General features: G+C 53.8%; 1 protein-coding gene across 1 annotated transcript in view; it reads left to right on the top strand.

Moving 5' to 3' along the window:
• ST14 (ST14 transmembrane serine protease matriptase) overlaps positions 1–19,301 on the top strand; it is a 37,793-nt gene that overhangs the window by 16,024 nt on the left and 2,468 nt on the right. Inside the window, exons 2-16 of the mRNA XM_060017660.1 lie at positions 4,705–4,864; positions 5,087–5,214; positions 5,450–5,520; positions 6,061–6,218; positions 6,372–6,407; positions 6,690–6,930; positions 10,757–10,896; positions 11,074–11,171; positions 11,837–11,946; positions 12,036–12,166; positions 13,308–13,412; positions 13,703–13,813; positions 13,899–14,012; positions 14,250–14,372; positions 15,038–15,224. Coding sequence (XP_059873643.1) covers positions 4,705–4,864; positions 5,087–5,214; positions 5,450–5,520; positions 6,061–6,218; positions 6,372–6,407; positions 6,690–6,930; positions 10,757–10,896; positions 11,074–11,171; positions 11,837–11,946; positions 12,036–12,166; positions 13,308–13,412; positions 13,703–13,813; positions 13,899–14,012; positions 14,250–14,372; positions 15,038–15,224 — 1,913 coding nt within the window. The remainder of the gene's footprint in view (positions 1–4,704; positions 4,865–5,086; positions 5,215–5,449; positions 5,521–6,060; positions 6,219–6,371; positions 6,408–6,689; positions 6,931–10,756; positions 10,897–11,073; positions 11,172–11,836; positions 11,947–12,035; positions 12,167–13,307; positions 13,413–13,702; positions 13,814–13,898; positions 14,013–14,249; positions 14,373–15,037; positions 15,225–19,301) is intronic.

Raw genomic sequence — 19,301 nt, 5'->3', positions numbered from 1 at the left:
AATATTGAATAGTTCCCTGTGCTATACAGTAGGACCTTGTTTATCCATCCTATATCTACTAGTTTGCATCTGCTAATTCCAAACTCCCAGTCCAACCCTCCCCTGCCCAACCCCCACTCCCCATCTTGGCAACCACAAGTCTGTTTTCTATGTCTGTGAGTCTGTTTCTGTTTTGTAGATAAGTTCATTTGTGTCGTATTCTATTTTTTTTTTTTTTTTGGCTGTGCCTTGTGGCTTGTGGGATCTTAGTTCCCCGACCAGGGATTGAACCTGTGTCCTCAGCAGTGAAAGCGTGGAGTCCTAACCACTGGACCACCAAGGAATTCCCATGTGTCGTATTTTATATTCCACAGATAAGTGATATCATATGGTATTTGTCTTTCTCTTTCTGACTTACTTCGCTTAGTATGATAATCTCTAGGTCCATCCATGTTGCTGCAAATGACATTAATTCATTTTTTTATGGCTGAGTAATATTCCATTGTATAAATATACCATATCTTCTGTATCCGTTCATCTGTAGATGGACATTTAGGTTGTTTCCATGCCTTGGTTATTGTGAATACTGCTGCTATGAACATTGGGGTGCATGTATCTTTTCAAATGATGGTTTTCTCCAGATATATGCCCAGGAGTGGGATTGCTGGGTCATATGGCAGCTCTATTTTTAGTTTTTTAAGGAACCTCCATACTGTTCTCCATAGTGGTTGCACCAATTTACATTCCCACCAACAGTGTAGGAGGGTTCCCTTTTCTCCACATCCTCTCCAGGATTTATTATTTGTAGACATTTTGATGATGGCCATTCTGCCTGGTGTGAGGTGATACCTCGTTGTAGTTTTTTTTTTTTTTTTTTTTTTTGCGGTACGCGGGCCACTCACTGTTGTGGCCTCTCCCGTTGTGGAGCACAGGCTCTGGACGCGCAGGCTCAGCGGCCATGGCTCACGGGCCCAGCCACTCCGCGGCATGTGGGATCTTCCCGGACCGGGGCACAAACCCGTGTCCCCTGCATCGGCAGGCGGACTCCCAACCACTGCGCCACCAGGGAAGCCCTATTTGTAGACATTTTGATGATGGCTATTCTGACTGAGGTGATACCTCATTGTAGTTTTGATTTGAATTTCTCTAATAATTATTGATGTTGAGCATCTTTTTGTGTGCCTGTTGTCCATCTGTGTGTCTTCTTTGTATATTTTGGAAATTAAGCCCTTGTCAGTCACGTCATTTGCAATAGATGATGTACTTTTAAGCTTTGGTGTTCTGAAATTTCAACATGATATCTTTTGTTATGTGTGCTTTTTCATTTATCTTTCTCACCATTCAGCGAACCCTTTCAATCTGAAGAGACGTACCTCTCTTTGGTGCTTGGAAGTATTCTTCTAGCATTTCTCTGAGTACATCCTCTGCCAGACTCAGGAACTGGGCTCAGGTATTTATGGAAGATAGAGATGAGACACGGAAGGGCATTGTTAGAAACCCCCAGAGCCCCACCTCCATCCCAAACAAAACTACTCCTACCCATGAGTCCCCCATAAGGGATGGGAAATCAGTTTCTCCAGACTTGAGGACAGCAGGTGCCAGAGGCTGGAGTGAAGGGGAAAACAGTCTCTTCTCTCCCATGTTCTGAATGGTAGTGGCTGGGGTTAAATCACCCCACCCAGAAGATTAGAAAACTATTCTCTGCAGTAACTAAGCTATCCCATAGAAAAGGTCTACACAGCCTAGCAGTTGGGAGTGCCCAGAAAAATATCTGGCTAGCCGCTGAATTGTGGCCCAAAGTGAAGCCACCTGTGGACAAGCCATGCCCACAGAGCTTCTGAACAACCTTTAGGACTTCATTCCTAAATATGGGTAAACAGCCACACATCCTCAAGCATTTGAGGAAAGCCTTCAACACGGAAGAGAAAGTCAACAACAGAGAAAAGTTACTCAATAGAAACATCAGGATGAGAAGACTTTGCCTCCAAAATTCATAAAATAAGAGAGAACTCTTGGAAATGAAAGTTTTGATAGCAGAAATGAAAAACTCAATAGAAAGATTACAAAACAAGATGGATAAGTAAAGCAGAGGATCAGTATAATAGAACTTACAGAAAGAGAAAGAGAAAATGCAGGGGAGGACATAATCTACAAAATAATACAAGAAAGTTCCCCAGACTGAAAGATACGAGTTTCCAAATTCAAAGGGCAGGTGGAGAGCTCAGTGTAGTGAAATTTAAAGACCGAATTCAAAGCATTTACTCAAGACTTTCAGAGAAAGATAACAAATCATGAATAGAAAATAATGGATTTGTACTATTATCATATTTCTCCAAAGCACAACTAGAAGCTGGAAAACATTGAAGCCTTCAAAATTCTAAGTGCAAATTATTTGAAACTTATAGTCCTATACCCAGCCAAACCCAGAATTAAGGTCCTTCTAAACATGTGAAGTCACAAGAAACGTGCCTCTCTGGAAACTACTGAAGTATGTGTTCCACCCAAATGAAGTAAACCAAGAGAGATGAGACATGGAATCCAGGAAATAGGGGTTTTAACACAAGAGGGAGTTGGGAGTTCCCCACAGGTCCAGTGGTTAGGACTCGGTGCTTCCACTGCCATGGCCCCGAGTTCAATCCCTGGTCAGGGAACTAAGATCCTGCAAGCTGTGCAGTGCAGCCAAAAAGACAAAAACAAAACAAAACAACGACAAACCATACACACAAGAGGGAGTTGAAGGAACTTCCCAGGATGATGGTGGAGGAAGTTCCAGACAGCACTGACGGGGAAGGACAGAGTGCCCCCAGGAGGAAAATGAAACGAGAAGTTCTTCGACAGGCTTTATATGTGGAAGATTAGAAGAACATTACAGTGCTCTTAGATTGTGTGGAATGACTTGGGTATATGTTAAAAAGAAATCCAAGTAAATGAAGGTTCACAGCAGGAAAAACAACTCAGTTGTAGTGAGAAGCAAACAATAGTGAACAGTGTTTTCAAAGGCTAATAATGAAAACATACAGTATGGATATAATTTGTTTTAAACTTCAGCCCCATAACTATTGGGAGGATGGGTGAGAGACAGAGAAGGAAGGACATTGAAATCCACCCTATCATAATAGGAAATCAGCTGATTATATTTTATATAGATGAATCAAGTTACTGGTATTGGCATATTATTTAGAAATATGGAGACAAATTCCAGAACAAGCAGCTTGGAAACATTTTAAGTGCCTCTGGGCTGTGTTTTTTATTTTCTTTTAAAAAATTTATTTCTTTTTGAGATGTAATTGACATAATAAGATGTACACCGTGTTGATTTGATACATTTATATATTGTAATATGATTACCATGGTAGGGTTAGCTATGGGATGTATTTCTGTGTTTGATATTAGATAAAGTCACAAATATAACCAATTAGGAAACTAAAGTTAGAGAAGCGAATATCCAGATGGGGCAGGAGTGGGGAGAATCTTCCACAACAGTGAGTAAATAGGTAATGTTTGAATGTGACAAATCATGAAATGGCAGTTCAAGGCCATCATTTACAGTTATGAGCTTAATACCAAAACAGCCACATCTGTAAACTTAAAAATGGCCACATCTGTGGAATTTGGGGTGGGGCTACTGCTTTTATTACACACCCTGTTGGAGTAGGTATGAGGCAGTTAACTCTAAAAGGGCCCAGCCCGGGACTTCCCTGGTGGCGCAGTGGTTAAGAATCCGCCTGCCAATGCAGGGGACACGGGTTCGAGCCTTGGTCCGAGAAGATCCCACATGCTGTGGAGCAGCTAAGCCCGTGCGCCACAACTACTGAGCCTGCGCTCTAGAGCCCACGAGCCACGACTACTGAGCCCGTGTGACACAACTACTGAAGCCCGTGCGCCTAGAGCCTGTGCTCCTCAACAAGGGAAGCCACTGCAGTGAGAAGCCCGTGCACCTCAACGAAGAGTGGCCCCAAGCTCGCGCGCAGCAACAAAGACCCAACACAGCAAAAAAATAAAATCAATAAAATTAAAAAAATAATAATCATAAATGAATAAAAGGGCACAGCCCCTCCCCGGGTTTAGGGCAGCAGATAGAGTGGGTGCGGGAGGGTGGAAAAGTTGCCTACCTGTCACCGCGTGCCGCAGACACCTCACCTGCCCGCCCGTACTCATGCCCCCCTCTTCCTGGAGACCCCCCCCGCCATCCTGTTTGTTGAAAGTTTTGTTTGTTTTTCACGCTCTCGGGTCTGAGCCTGGGTGTGGATTCCAGTAGAGCCCTGGCCTTCTCAGCCCACCTTGGGGTCCTGGACTGGGAGCCTTCAGGCTCAGGGCAGAGTGGCTTGTCCTGCAGTGGCACGGCAGAGCTGCCCAGTTTACTGACGTCTTTCTTTTGGCCGGTTAAACATTGGTGGAGCAAGGGTTAGGGTCAGGGCATACGGCGCAGCTTGCCCGAGGCAATCCTGGCCCTGCGCTGGGCCCTCTGTCCCCACATCTGTGCATCCTCCTGTGTCAAAGATGATTCATGTAGCTGACAGCCTCAACGACTGGGGTCAGGTGGGCTGTTTGTTTCCCTTTTATTTAAACTCACAGTTCTTAAGCAGCACGTGCCTGGGGATGCGTGGAGGGGAGGCCACTGCTCCTTCCTCCTGGCTTTTCCTTCCTGGGTGGACCTGACAGCGTGGAGAGGTTCTGCCTGAGGCCGGGGGTTCTGACCGGCAGTGCACTGATTTCTCTGTTCAGAACATGAATGGCTTTGAGGAAGGCGTGGAGTTCCTGCCGGCCAACAACGCCAGGAAGGTGGAGAAGGGCGGCCCGCGGCGGTGGGTGGTGCCCGTAGCCGTGCTGGCTGGCCTCCTGGTGCTGTCCCTCATGGCGGGGCTCCTGGTGTGGCACTTCCAGTGTGAGTGGACCCTCCTCCAGGGGCCCACCCGGGGCCGCCTGCTGTGAGCGGGAGGGAGGGAAGGTGCGGTTTGGGGGGAGGGAAAGGAGGGCTCCTCCCACGGGGAGGTGGTGGGGCTCAGGGTCTGCTCCCCCGGGGTGGCTGAGGGCAGCTGTGACAGTGGGGGGACAGGAGGGCGTGTGTCCCTTCCTCTGACCGCCGTCTTTCACTGTTCTCTCACAGACCGGAACGTGCGGGTTCAGAAGGTCTTCAATGGCTACCTGAGGATCACGAACGAGAACTTCCTGGATGCCTACGAGAACTCCAGCTCCACTGAGTTTGCAAACCTGGCCAAGAAGGTGAAGGAAGCGGTGAGTCCCGTCCCTGGGCAGAGCCCAGGCCCTGCTGTCGTCTCTGGCATGCGCACCCTTGCCCAGCAGAAAGGAGGCTCCCCTCTGCTCCCACATGCCTGGGCTGGTGTGCGATGTGGGCTCCCGGGCACCTGGGAAGGGGCCCCGGGTCCCAGGAGGGAGGGAGCGGCCTGGGTGGGGGCCCGGGGTCATGGACGCTCTCTGGACCCCCATCAGCCTCCTCTCCTTCCCTCAGCTGAAGCTCTTATACAGCGGGATCCCTGTCCTGGGCCCCTACTACAGGAAGTCAGCTGTGACCGCCTTCAGGTGGGTGCTGGAAGGCCGGCGGAAAGGCGCTGCTCTGGTGCAGCGTCTGGGCCCTGCGGAGTGATGCGGCCGCGAGGTCCTGCCTAGAGAGCCAAGGCCCCAGTCCTTGTCCTGACTTTATCTCCAAAGTACTTTTGCTTTTGCTAGTCTGACTGAATCCCTATGGGTGCTGTGTGGCAGGTGGCATTGTCAGCCCCTTTCAAGCTCAGGAAGCAGGCTCTAGAAGCTGCGCTCAGTGCGCCCAAGCTAGAGGCAGAACCCAGACTCCATTCCAGGATTCTTCCCGCTCGTGAGCCTGAGCTGCACTGCCCCCCGCAACACAGCACGTCTGCTTGGGCGTGAGGCTGTGAGAGGAAGAGGCCCAGGCCTCGGGCTCAAGGGATCAGCAGGTGGGTGGGCGTACAGGAGCCTGGGGGCCGGCCCGGCCTGGAGAAGGTCTCTTGGTGAGGCCCCTCGGAAGGCCTTAATCCTGCCCCGTCTCCAGCGGGCACCTGGGAGGGCATGGGCCCCGGCACCTCAGGCTCGCCCCTCTCTCCCCAGCGAGGGCAGCATCATCGCCTACTACTGGTCGGAGTTCAGCATCCCCCAGTACCTGGTGCAGGAGGCCGAGCAGGCCATGGCGCAGGAACACGTGGTCACGCTGCCGCCCCGAGCCCGCGCCGTGAGCTCCTTCGTGCTGACCTCAGTGGTGGCCTTCCGTGAGTGCAGGGGCGCCGGGGCGGGCATCCCAGGGCTAGTGCCCAGGAGAGGAGACTGCCTGCTGGCCGGCCCCTCCCTTTAGGGCAGTAAGGAAGCAGGAATACGGAAATAGACGCATCAGTAAATGCTTTACTCTCCCTCTTGCTCTTCAGCCACTGACCCCAGAACAGTACAGAGCACCCAGGACAGTAAGTATCCGCCCTCCTCCCAAAGGAGAGGCGGGGGGTATGTGGCCAGATGCCCCTTCAGTCAGGGGGGTCCCCCAGAGTCACATGGTGGTGATGGCCAGCACATCCCTCTGCCTCTCCCGGGCCATGAGAAGCCCCCTTCCCAGTCTCTCCCGGGTCCAGAGCAGCCTGGGACGCCTCAGAGGGGCCAGGTCTGGCTGCCTCTCCACCTCAGGCGGGGGTCCTGGTTGCTCCCCTCGTGGCCCTGCCCAGCTCTGCCCCATATCCTCTTGCCCCACACAGACAGCTGCAGCTTTGCCCTGCACGCCCGTGGCAGCGAGCCGACCCGCTTCACCACGCCCGGCTTCCCCGACAGCCCCTACCCGTCTCACGCCCGCTGCCAGTGGACCCTGCGGGGGGACGCTGACTCCACACTGAGCCTCACCTTCCGCAGCTTCGATGTCGCGACCTGTGATGAAAGTGGCAGTGACCTGGTCACTGTGTATGACACCCTGAGCCCCGTGGAACCCCGGGCTGTGGTGCAGTGAGTGTCCCGGGCAAGTGGAGGTGGGCAGCGGGAGCCTGGCGGCTGCCCGTGATAGGCTGGGCCTCCGGAATGACTGCAGTGGAGGCTGGAGGTTCAGGCCGCTGCCAGCTTGCAGGCAGCAGAGAGCAGGCATGGCGTGGTCCTCAGCCCGAGCTGCAGGGGAGCATCTCAGAGGTGACTGTCAGCCTGGGCAAGGATGCTGGAGGCCCACAGGTCCCTAGATGCTGGGCACTCCTTCACCTGTCTTTTACCTGCCGGAGTGGAGGTGCCACCTGCTGTTGTATCCCTCTCCCTCTCCCTCCTCTCTCCTCCCTCCTCCCTCCTTCCTCCTCCCTCCTCCCTCCTCCCTCCCCCTCTCCCTCCCCCTCTCCCTCCCCCTCTCCCTCCCCCTCCTCCCTCCTCCCTCTCCCTCTCCCTCTCCCTCTCCCTCTCCCTCTTCTTCTCCCTCTCCCTCTCCCTCTCCCTCTCCATCCTCCCTCTCCCTCCTCCCTCTCCCTCTCCCTCCTCCCCTCCCCTCCCCTCCCCTCCCCTCCCCCTCCCCTCCCCCTCCTCCCTCCCTCCCTCCCTCCTCCCTTCCTCCCTTCCTTCCTTCCTTCCTTCCTTCCTTCCTTCCTCCCTTCCTTTTTTTCTCTCTTTCTCTCTTTCTTTCCTCGAGACTTGTGGGATCTTAGTTCCCCGACCAGGGATTGAACCCAGGCCCTGGCAGTGGATGTGCCGAGTCCTAACCCCTGGACCGCCAGGGAATTCCTCCACCTGCTGTTGTAAATGAAGGTCTCGTTGTTACTCAGTGATAGTGAGGTCAACAGCCGAAAAGATGGGGCCACACAGGGCCATATGGGGAAGCACCAGGGTCATCAGGAGGCAGAGGGGGCTGGAGGAAAACGTGGGCAAGAGCCCTTGCTGTAGATTCTCCAGGAAAGGCAAAGCAGGGCAGGGCAGCACCTTCGGACCGGCTGGTTTGAATGACTCCAGCGGGCTCTGGGCCCTAGGGCTGTCTCCAGTCGTCTGGTACCTGGGTGATCAGGGTAGATGGAGAGTGGCCTGGAGCAGGGGACCTCCACAGAGAAGGTGTCGGGGTGTGGGCTCTGGATTAGTTAGTCTGCCTGTGAAAGTCTCACCCCGGTCTTTACTGTCTCCAGGGATTGGCTAGCCCTGGGGGGTGGGCTGCCTTTCCAGGCCAGCAAGCCCCAGGTATCAAAGCATTGAGGTTATAGTAAATAAAAAGGCACAGAGAGCAGGCACACACTACTATATATGAAGCAGATGAACAGGGACCTCCTGTAGAGCACAGAGAACTATTTTCAGTATCTTGTAATAACCTACAATGGAAAAATCTGAAAGAGAATATATCTACGTATAACTGAATCAGTTTGCCGTACACCTGAAACATTGTAAATCAGCTGTACTTCAATTAAGAAAAGGCATACTGCACCTGCTGAGGGTGCCGAGGTGAATCGGAGGCTGCTGGTGGGGGTGACCTGCCTTCACTCGGCTCCCCCTGCCGCTCCCGACTCAGTGGACCAGAGCCTCCCACTGCTGCCTGTGGAAATGAGCCGGGCACACGTTTCACAGCTAAAAAGGTCTGAACTTCAGGCCCAAACCAGGAGGGAGCCATCTGCCGCCACAGCTTCACAGCCAGGACTTCGGTCTAAACACCCTTTTCATGCAGGGTTTCTTTCTGTTTCTCTAACTGATTGACTGTACAACAAATGAATACCTGGTCCTGGGCGGCAGGGTGGAGAACAGACAAGCACGAAGAGGACAGACGCCACTCATAGTCTTCCTATCTGGAAATAATCACTGTTAAATGTGTGTTGCACGTTCTTATAGAATTTTTTGCTATGTGTAGGTTTGTGTATTTATTTTTAAAAAAGGGTTATGTGGCACACGTGGTCTTGTTATGTGCTTTGTAAAGATGGCGTATGTTAGGATCATCTTCCCAGGTGAGTAGCGTGTCTCTGACTGTCACTGGTAATGGCTGCAGGCTGTGGCCTTGCTTAGTGCACATGACATGCTCTTTGGCCCTGAGGCCTCTGGAGCCTGAGTGCTGAGTCTGAATTTCAGGCCTGCCACATTTTTTTCTTTTTCTTTTTTCTTTTTTTGGCTGCACCGCACAGCATGTGGGATCTTAGTTCCCCAACCAGGGATTGAACCCATGCCCCCTGTGCTGGAAGCACGGAGTCTTAACCACTGGACCACCAGGGAAGTCCCCTGACACTCCCCTGGTGGTCCAGTGAAGTGGACCACCATTTTTTTTTTGAGGGGAGGAGATTTCTTTTCTCCATTTCTTTATTTATTGACTCTTAAATTAAAAAAAATTTTAAACTTTATTTTAATTTTATTTTTAAATTTTATATTGGAGTATAGTTGATTTACAATGTTGTGTTAGTTTCAGGTGTACAGCAAAGTGATTCAGTTATACATATACTTATGTCTATTCTTTTTCAGACTCTTTTCCCATATAGGTTATTTCAGAGTATTGAGTAGAGTTCCCTGTGCTATACAGTAGGTCCTTGTTGATCATCTATTTCATATAGAGTAGTGTGTATATGTCAATCCCAACCTCTTAATATATCCCTCCTCCCCTTCCCCCTTTGGCAGCCATAGGTTTGTTTTCTATGTATGTGAGTCTGTTTCTGTTTTGTAAATAAGTTCGTTTGTATCATGTTTTTTAGAGTCCACATATAGGCGATATCGTATGATATTTGTCTTTCTCTTTCTTCACTTAGTATGGTAATCTCTAGGTCGATCCATGTTGCTGCAAATAGCATTATTTCATTCCTTTTTATGGCTGAGTAATATCCCATTGTTTATATGTACCACATCTTCTTTATCCATTTATCTGTCAATGGACATTTAGGTTGCTTCCATGTCCTGGCTATTGTAATAGTGCTACTATGAACATTGGGGTGCATGTATCTTTTTGAATTATGGTGTTCTCTGGATATATGCCCAGGAGTGGGATTGCTGGATCATATGGTAATTCTATTTTTAGTTTCTTGAGGAACCTCCATACTGTTCTCCATAGTGGCTGCACCAGTTTACATTCCCACCAACAGTGCAGGACGATTCCCTTTTCTCTACACCCTCTCCAGCATTTCTTGTCTGTAGACTTTTTGATGATGGCCATTCTGACTGGTGTGAGGTGATAGCTCATTGTGGTTTTGATTTGCGTTTCTCTAATAATTATCGATGTTGAGCATCATTTCATATGCTTTTTGGCCATCTGTATGTCTTCTTTGGAGAAATGTCTATTTAGATCTTCTGCCCATTTTTTGATTGGGTTGTTTGGTTTTTTTGATATTGAGCTGCATGAGCTGTTTGTATTTATATATTTTGGAGATTAATCCCTTGTTGGTCGCATCGTTTGCAAATATTTTCTCCCATTCCATGCGTTGTCTTTTCGTTTAGTCCTGCCACTTATTAACTGTGCAGTCTTGGGTAAGTTACTTCACCTGTTTTGCCTCTGTTTCCTTATCTGTAAAATGGGGATAATAGTATTTAATGGTTGTTGTGACGAATACCTGAGTTAATGGATACAGAAGCACTAAGGACAGTGCCTGGCGTGTTCCTAGTAAGTGTTGGTAGTTGATGCCGTTACTACTGCTGTTGTTGCTATTATTTGGTCCATAGTGTGTTTAATGAGTCCTCTACTGTTAGGCATTCAGTGTTTCTGAGTTCTTGCTGTTATAAACAGAGACAGTCTTTTGAGGAGATCCTTACTCAGGTAGCTGGTTGCCTGTGTGGGGAGGGCTTTGGGACCCCACCCTCGGCCCCTCTGCTGGGTTCTGTGTGCTCATACGCCCGCCCTTCTGCCCCGCAGGCTGTGTGGCTCATACCCTCCCTCCTACAACCTGACCTTCCTCTCCTCCCAGAACGTCCTGCTCGTCACGCTGGTGACCAACACCGAGCGCCGACACCCCGGCTTCGAGGCCACGGTCTTCCAGTTGCCTCGGATGAGCAGTAAGGGGCAGCCCAGGAGGGGACAAGCCTCAGGACCACATTTGACGCTCAGGCTCTCCTGGTCATGGAGTGTCTGGTGCCCAGGCAGGAGCTTGAGGGAGGCTGGCCAGCTCCTCAGGGCTCTCGGCCTGCCTGGGCCCTTGGTCCTCACGCCCTCCCCCCTCCCCTTCCTTTCAGGCTGTGGAGGCGACTTGCATGCAGCCCAGGGCACATTTAGCAGCCCCTACTATCCAGCCCACTACCCGCCCAACATCAACTGCACCTGGAACATCGAGGTAGGCGCTGTGATGGGGGGGCGGAGGCGGCTAGAGAAGGTGGGGGGGACAAGGGACAGGGAGGGGGAGGGAGGGGGAGGGATGCTCCAGGGCACCAGGAGAAAGCACGATGAGTGCCTCCGGCCTCCCCTAAGGTGCAAGTATGGAGGCCGCAGGCGGGGCAGGTTCAGGCAGCATCCAGCAGACCCGGGCTCACACCCGCCTCCTGGCCGGCGCCTGACGTGACGGAGGGACCTGGGCCCGGGACTTCCCTCTCTGGCCGTGGCTCGCTCTGGGCAACGTGAGAGCAGGGGTGCCGGCCTCTTAGAGGAGCCGTTGGGACGAGGCCAAAGGCTGAGTGACACTCAGAGGACGCGCTTGCTGGACGGCAGGAGACAGGCGTCTTGCCGACGGGACACCTCACGCCGTCCAGTCGATGATGGGGGGGGAATTTCCAGCCTTCTTTAGTAACGTAATAGTGTGTCTCGCTGTTTGCAAGTCTGAAAGGTCTTCCAAGCATGGAGCTCGGATCCCTCCTGCCACGTCCTTACTGCCCCCGTGGGCCGGAGGGAAGAACCCGGCAGCCGTGCTCCCGCCATGGTCCTGGCCCCGTGGCTGCCACGGGCCACCCCGGACTTAGGAAGGAGCGAAGCGGCACAGAGGGTCAGCAGCATCTCTCTCCCCAGGTGCCCGACAACCAAAATGTGAAGGTGCACTTCAAAGCCTTCTTCTTGCTGGAGCCCAACGTCCCCCTGGGCTCCTGCTCCAAGGACTACGTGGAGATCAATGGGGAGAGGTGGGTGTCGGGGGAGGGGAAGGGGGAGGGGGCTGCCCCAGCCCCGGGGCGGGTCTTCTTCCTCCTGCTGAGGCCCCTGCCGCCCCCAGGTACTGTGGAGAGAGGCCCCAGTTTGTCGTGAGCAGCGGCAGCAGCAAGATCACCGTCCACTTCCACTCGGACCAGTCCTACACGGACACCGGGTTCCTGGCCGAGTACCTGTCCTACGATGCCAGTGACCGTGAGTGACACGCTCGGGAGGCGGGGCCTGGCTGGAGGGTGGGCCCGCGATGAGCTCTCTGTTCTGCATTTTATTAGCGCTGTGCTCTCCTGACTCTAGGCCACCGGGGCCGGTAGGATGCATTATCAGTTGCTGTAGTAGCTTTCTGCGGGGGAAAAAAAAGGCTACCTTAGATGCACTTGTGAAAAAAGGCCGACAGTGAATGCCGGCACACACCGTGTCCTGTGGTCCCTGGGTGCGGCATCTCAGGCCGAGGACCCCCGAGTTCCTTTGGTCTATTGTCCCTATGGTTCTGCATCACTTTGAGAATCTGTGCTTGTCTCTGTGTGTCTTCGAGCACCTATAGGATTAACAGCATGCTTTTGAGACACATTAGAACATACTGGGGCTTGAGTCATCACACTAACTACTCCTAGCTTTGGAAATTCTGTGATCTCTACGGAAGAGGTCTGGCAGTTTCCGTGACCTTTAATTTCACTGTCCGCTGTGAATACCAGTTCTTCCACGTCCATGGTGATTATTTTGTTTCCACCCTGCATCCTAGAATAACCTTTTGGAAGTCACTTTTACTGCACACAAACGTCCAAATTTAAGTACAAATTCAACTACACGACTCACCGCCAGAAGTGTAATTAGATGAACAAACCGCTTTGTTAAGTGACTGAGCTACCTGTGCAGAAAAGTGACAACGGCCTCCTCTCCATTTTGTTATCTGCCTGATGACATCAGTTGTCAGACACATTCCAATTTCAGAAACCTCGGAATGTGGAAAATGTCTTAGAATTAAGGGAAGCCGGTGATGCCGTGTGACACTGGGGTGGGACACATCAGCCGTCTGCAGAGCTGCTGCTGCTGCGACTTGCTGACGGGGAGCCTGGCGCTCGGGGATGTGGCTGACCAAGGACACGGGGCAGTAGAACTGCATGCGCACCCGCCAGCCTCTCTCCACTCTGCCCAGGGCTTCCCGGGGTTTGGTCATGGGGGGAGGGGGAGGGACCTCGACTGGCCCTCGCCCGCTAGCTGTAGGAAGCCCCTTGTCACAGCTCAGTGGACCTGGAGACCCCCAGCTGCAGCCTTGCTCCTCTGAGCTGGAGGCGGGGCTGGGGGTCGTGGACTTGAGGCCTGCCCTGTCTCTCTGCAGCGTGCCCGGGCAGGTTCATGTGTAACACAGGGCGGTGTATCCAGGAGGAGCTGCGCTGTGACGGCTGGGCTGACTGCACCGACCACAGCGACGAGCTCCACTGCCGTGAGTCGGGGCTGCCAGACCCGGGCATCCTCTGCCCTTGCTGTGCCCGACTTCTGCCACCGACCCTGCGGCGGGATGGCCCGAGACGGTGGGGGAGGTTGTTCCCGGCCCGGGGCAGACGACAGGCCGCCTTTCCTCGGGCTCCTGGGGGCCCCCTTTGGAGCAGGCGGTGCTGAGTCAGCTTCCACAGCCAGGCGGGACGTGGTCCCCAGGAGCGCGGTGCCCCAACTCCTGGGAAGAGCGGGTGCTGAGTGAGCCTCGTGTCTAACTGCGGCCCCTCGCCCCTCCAGAATGCAACGCCACCTACCAGTTCACATGCACGGACAAGCTCTGCAAGCCCCTCTTCTGGGTCTGTGACTCCGTGAAGGACTGCGAGGACGGCAGTGATGAGCAGGGCTGCAGTGAGTGGGGCGGGGAGTGGCGGCTGGGCTCCCCGCGGCCCTCTGCTGACCCGCCAGCCCCTGCTGAGTCCTTGCGCTTTCCCAGGCTGCCCGCCCGAGACCTTCAGGTGTAACAACGGGAAGTGCCTCCCGCAGAGCCAGCAGTGTGACGGGAAGGACAACTGTGGGGACGGGTCCGATGAGGCCAAGTGCGACCACGGTGAGGCCAGGCCCCGCCCCCTTCCCTTGGGCGCTTGCCTGCCACACTCACGTGCAGCGGGTCCAGAGTTCAACACACACAGACCGCCCTGCACACTGAGTGTGCGAGAAAGGGTGTCGGCTGGGCACGGGTGCGGATGAGGGGGCAGGCCCAAGAGGGGCGTGAGGGGGAGGGACCATCAGCCTGGGTTCGGGAGAGAGATTGATTCCCTCCCCCTGCGTCCTCCTCCGTGAGCAGTGAGCACCGTCACCTGCACCAAACACACCTACCGCTGCCTCGACGGGCTCTGTGTGAGCAAGGGCAACCCCGAGTGTGACGGGAAGAAGGACTGTATCGATGGCTCGGATGAGAAGGACTGTGGTGAGCAGGGCTGCCGCATACAGTTGTGCAGGTTGTTCACTGTGCAAGGCGCATACGGAGGTGGGCATTATGTCAGCGCTTCACTCACCCAGCTCTGCCCTGGTGAGAGGGTGTGTCTGCCTGGAGGAAAGGATAACTTTGCTGATTGGCACCCAGGCACTGCCTCACAGGCAGTTCTGGTCCTGGAGGCAAGGCCCAGGGCAGCTAGTACGTCAGGGCCTCTGTGGCAGGGCTGGTGTCCTGGCCGCGGTGCTGGGCTGACCCCCGCTCTGTAGACCTGGCCACAGGGGCAAGTCCTGGAGCCCTCGGCAGGGTTTTGTCCCCACCCCGCCCATACTTTAATTTGCAGCCTCTTGTGTATTTCAGAAGCGCTGGCCGTAGGTTACATGTGAGCAAAGCAGCAGCTGTTCTGTGACTTCACGTCACCCATTGCTCTTCCCTCAGAGCTGTGTCCTTCCGCATGCAACAAGAAAGTCTGGGCAAATGACACCCAAATTAAATCTAAGCTAACCATCAGATGTCTGAAGGCCCCTGTGCAGGAGCGGGAGGTGGGGAGTGAGGGTTTTGAATTTGGGGGCAGGGAGAGGGGCCAGGTGGCTGCCCCGGCTGCTGCTCCGGTGGCGGGGCTGGTGCCCCACTGTGACTCCCGTCTCTGCCCCTCCCAGACTGTGGGCTGCGGTCATTCTCCAGGCAGTCTCGGGTTGTCGGGGGTGAGAACGCGGACGAAGGTGAGTGGCCCTGGCAGGTGAGCCTCCACGCCCGGGGCCAGGGCCACGTGTGTGGGGCTTCCCTCATCTCCCCCAGCTGGATGGTGTCCGCCGCCCACTGCTTCGTCAACCACAGAGGATTCAGGTACGCCATGGGCCGGAGCGGGGAGGCCTCGTGCCGGCCCTAAGTGGGGCGCCCCTCCATGTTTCCTGGGGTGGAAAGGCCCTGTGTCTGTGAGTTGTGCCCAGGTGAGGCAGGGCTGGGACTGGAGGGGTGGCAGACCCCCCAGGATGGGGCTTAATAACAGAAGTAATAAAAATGAGTGTTTATTGGGTGCCCCTCTTGTCCAGCGGGATCTCAGTGCCTCTCCTAACAGCCCAGGCAGATGGGTCTGAACACGTCCCCGTTTTACAGAAACGGAGGGTCAGAGAGGTAAGGACATTTGCCTGAGGTGGTACAGCTTTTAAGAGGCAGAGCCAGACTGGGGCCCACGTGTGTGGATTCCAGAGCCGGTGCGGTCAGCCTCTGCACGGTGGAGACCCCTCGGGACCCTTTCATTCACCGCCTGGCCCTGGCTTGCCAGGCCACCGTGGGCGAGTTATTCACCTTCCTAGGCCTCAGGCTCCTGGGTGCTGATGGTGACGCTGTGATTTTTACGCTGAGAGGTGTGAGAAGGGAGCGCGGGGACGCACCTGAAGCGCTGAGCCCGTGCCTGGTGCACAGTAGGTGCTCAGCCCATCGTAGCCTCAGGTCCACAGCAGACCCGAGCCCGGTGCAGGGAGGGGCACCAAGCATGCCACCGGGCCATGCCGGCCTCTCAGGGCGGGTGGGCAGGGCCAGGCTTAGCAGGAGCAGGTGGCCCAGCGCCGGGGCTCTTTCTGACTTAGGTCCAGCCCGCCCAGGCCCTCTGGCCATCGGCTGCGGGAGGGGGACTGAGGGGACAGCTTGCTCCTGGAGACTCGGGCACAGGGGTCCCCCTCACCCAGGGCCTTCCTGCCGGGCGCCTGCCCTCCTGCCACGGGCAGCTGCGTGGGAAGGGGACCCAGGGTGCCACGGTCGCCCCTTGGCCAAGAGAGAGCGGGACCACCATGGACTTCCGGGACAGACAGGACCCATAGCATGATGTAGGCCTAAGGCCAGACACTGGGGCCGGTCAGACAGGTGCACGTGCTGGGGGTGATGTAACAGCAGAGGCTTGGGGGGAGTGGGGTCAGTGGTGGACCCCGGGCGCTGCTGGGCTGGTGAAGTGCAGCCTGGTCCAGCCTGCCCCGCTCTTCTCACTCTGTCACACTCCACTCCACTCTGGGCAGAAGCGACCCGCTTTCTTCTTGGGGTGATGGGAGCTTACTTCAGAATTTTTAGAATGAACTTACCATTTTGGAGTGTGGACAAGCTGCAAAGATAGGAGGCAGTTTCCCCATATCCCCGCCCAATTGCCCTTGATGTTATCATGCTGCTTTTGTCAGCACCGAGAAACGAGAAACTCACGAGAAACTCACGGTCCCTTACTAGGAACTTGCCTCCGGGCTGCCTCGGGGCTCCCCCTGGGCTCCCCCTGGGCTCCCCCGCAGGCTCCCTGGCACCGGTTTCACACCAGCATCCTTTCTGCTGCAGGAGTTTGTCCAGGTGCCCCCTTTGTGTCTGTTGTCCTGTCCCCCCAGTCTCCTCTGGTTCGGGACGATTTCTCAGTCTTTGTGTGTTTTTCGTGACCTGGACAGTCTGGAGGCCAGGGGCCCTGTAGAGTGCCCCCATCTGGATGCATCTGAGGTTGTTCTCGTGATTAGACTGGGGTCATGAGTGTTTGGAAGAAAGTCACGTTGTATCAGCAGGTAAATGATGTCAACGTGGCTTATCTCTGGTGATACTCAGCTCATCTCGGTCATCTGGTTAAGATGGTGATGACTGCTCTCTCCACTCGGAAGTGTTTCCCCCTTCTGTACTCTATTCTTTGAAAATGAGTCAGTGTGGAATTGCTTTGTAAGGAAGCTTTGTCCCTCTCTCCCATGTATTTATTTAATCATCTATTTATGTTTGTAGGGACTCGTGCATATATTTATATTTCGGGTTGTAATCCAATACCGTGTTGTTTACTGTCGCTAGATTATTCCAGAGCCGACCACTGAGAGCTCTCCAGGCTGGCGCCCAGCTCCCTAGGACATGCCCCCATTCTTTTGTTTTTCTGAGCCACCTCCTTGCTTTTGGACACCACCTGGTACTCTAGGCTCATCCTGTATTTTCCTGGTCCAGCCCTAGAACTAGGCATTCTGTGAGAAGAAACCAAGATCTGGGTCCTCTGCACCCACACAGCCGCCACCGTCCCCGTTCCTAGCCCCGTCTGCAGGGTGAGCTGGGATGTGCGTGGACTTCCTGAAGCACCTGCCCCTGGGCCCTGCCCGGCTTCTTCCTCTTTCCCTTGCTTCACCTTTTCATTTCTCATTTCCTTTTCCTTCATCTTCTCCTGCTCAGCAGTCTTACTTCTGCCCATTAATGCCCTCAACAGCCATTGCTACCATTGGCACCGGGAGAGAAAGCTGAATTAGACTTGGTCCCTGCACTTCCAGACGTCCCAGGGTAGGGGGACAAGTTGCCATACACATGTGCACGTAGTAAGGGCTGTGCCAGAGCTGGGGGGAGGCTGCCGAGGGCCCAGTGTGTGGGTTAGAGCTCCCCTGAGTGCTAGGGAGGGTGGCTGCTAGGAGTGCCTTTATGGGCAGGGTGTCTGGTCTGCTGTTGAAACGTGAGGGTGTCAGTGGACCAGGTGACTCAGACCTTCCAGACAAAGGGAGGGTTGTGAGCAGGGACAGGCAGGGAGGAAGTGTGCCAGGACCTGGAGTGCAGGTACTTTGGACACATTTCTGAGTCAGCAAGTGATCCCAGGGTGTTACCGAGAGGTGGCATCTCGTGGTCAAGGGCATGGGCTGCTGGGTTCAGACGGTGGCCCAAGACCACCTTGACTGGCTGGGGGATAAGAAGACGTAACACGTCGGGCGCCAGAAGAGTGCTTGGCGTGGTCGGCTGTGTCGACCTCTGCCTTTTGCCTTAGGTCTTGACGGAATGGCCGGGGTTTATCTGCAGGTGTTTCTTTGCCGCCATCTAACCCATCGCTGCTGAGTTGCCTCTTAACGCTTGGGCCTTCACCATTCTTTCTATGTTTGCTGTCCAGCTGATGTGCTTGTGACGATGCAGCACGGGGATGTCACCAGTCGGCTCGACACGACCAGCTTTGGGGCTTTTTTTTCTCCAAGAGGTCCTTCATGACCTTGTGGAGTTTTCACACTGTCTTTTCTTGTCCTGCTTTTGTTTCTCTTCTTTGTCTTCTGGAAGTTCCAGGTCCTCTCTGGTGACTGACACTGAAGTCTTCTCAGATTCCTTCTGCTGTCGGACACAGTACTCATCGGCGGGCTCGAGCACACAGATCACTGCTAGGCTGTGCTTCACTAGACGTTCACGTACCCCTTTCTGAGCCATTTCCGAGTTAGGCGCAACCATCGTGGCACTTCTTCCCCGAGGACGGCAGGCGGCGTCTCCCAAGAACAGGGAAACCCTCCCATGTAACCACCATACGGTTATCGCATCCGGAAACGATCGCACTGACGTAGCACTGTTAGCTGGCATATGGTCCGCATTTCAGATTCCTCCAGTTCTCCCAGTATTTATAGGTTTTTAAAAAATGTAGGATCCAGTCAAGGGATATGCTTTGTTTTAAGTCATTAGTTTTGACTCGTCTCTTTAAAATGTAGAACGGTCTCTCCCAGCCTTTTAATTTTTGTTCTTTAGTGGCAGTACGTTTTTGAAAAGTCCAGGATGTTATTTTGCAGAATGTCTCTCGATCTGGTTGTTTTTGGTTGTTGTTTCATGATTAGAGTTAGGTTACATTTTTTTTTTTCTGGTCAGGAAACACTGCATAGGTGATGTGTCCTCAGGAAGTACATAATACCCCATCAGTGGTGACGATTTGGAGATAAGTCTGATTACTTGGTTAGGGTGGTGTCTACCAGTACTTATAAAGGTGCTTCCCCCGTTGGTTATGACTCTTGGGTGATGCTTTGAATTGGTGTGTGTATCTTTTTTTTTTAATATTTACGTATTTATTTATTTGGCTGCACCAGGTCTTAGTTGCGGCATGTGGGATCTTTTCTTTTAGTTGCCGCAAGCGGGATCTAGTTCCCTGACCAGGGGTCGAACCCGGGCTTAACCACTGGACCAGGAGGGAAGTCCCAG

Source organism: Delphinus delphis, chromosome 8 (assembly GCF_949987515.2).
Source record: "Delphinus delphis chromosome 8, mDelDel1.2, whole genome shotgun sequence".
Lineage (NCBI taxonomy): Eukaryota > Metazoa > Chordata > Mammalia > Artiodactyla > Delphinidae > Delphinus > Delphinus delphis.
The sequence above is the reverse complement of the archived record's forward strand: the minus strand, read 5'-3'. Positions and strand labels throughout refer to the sequence as shown.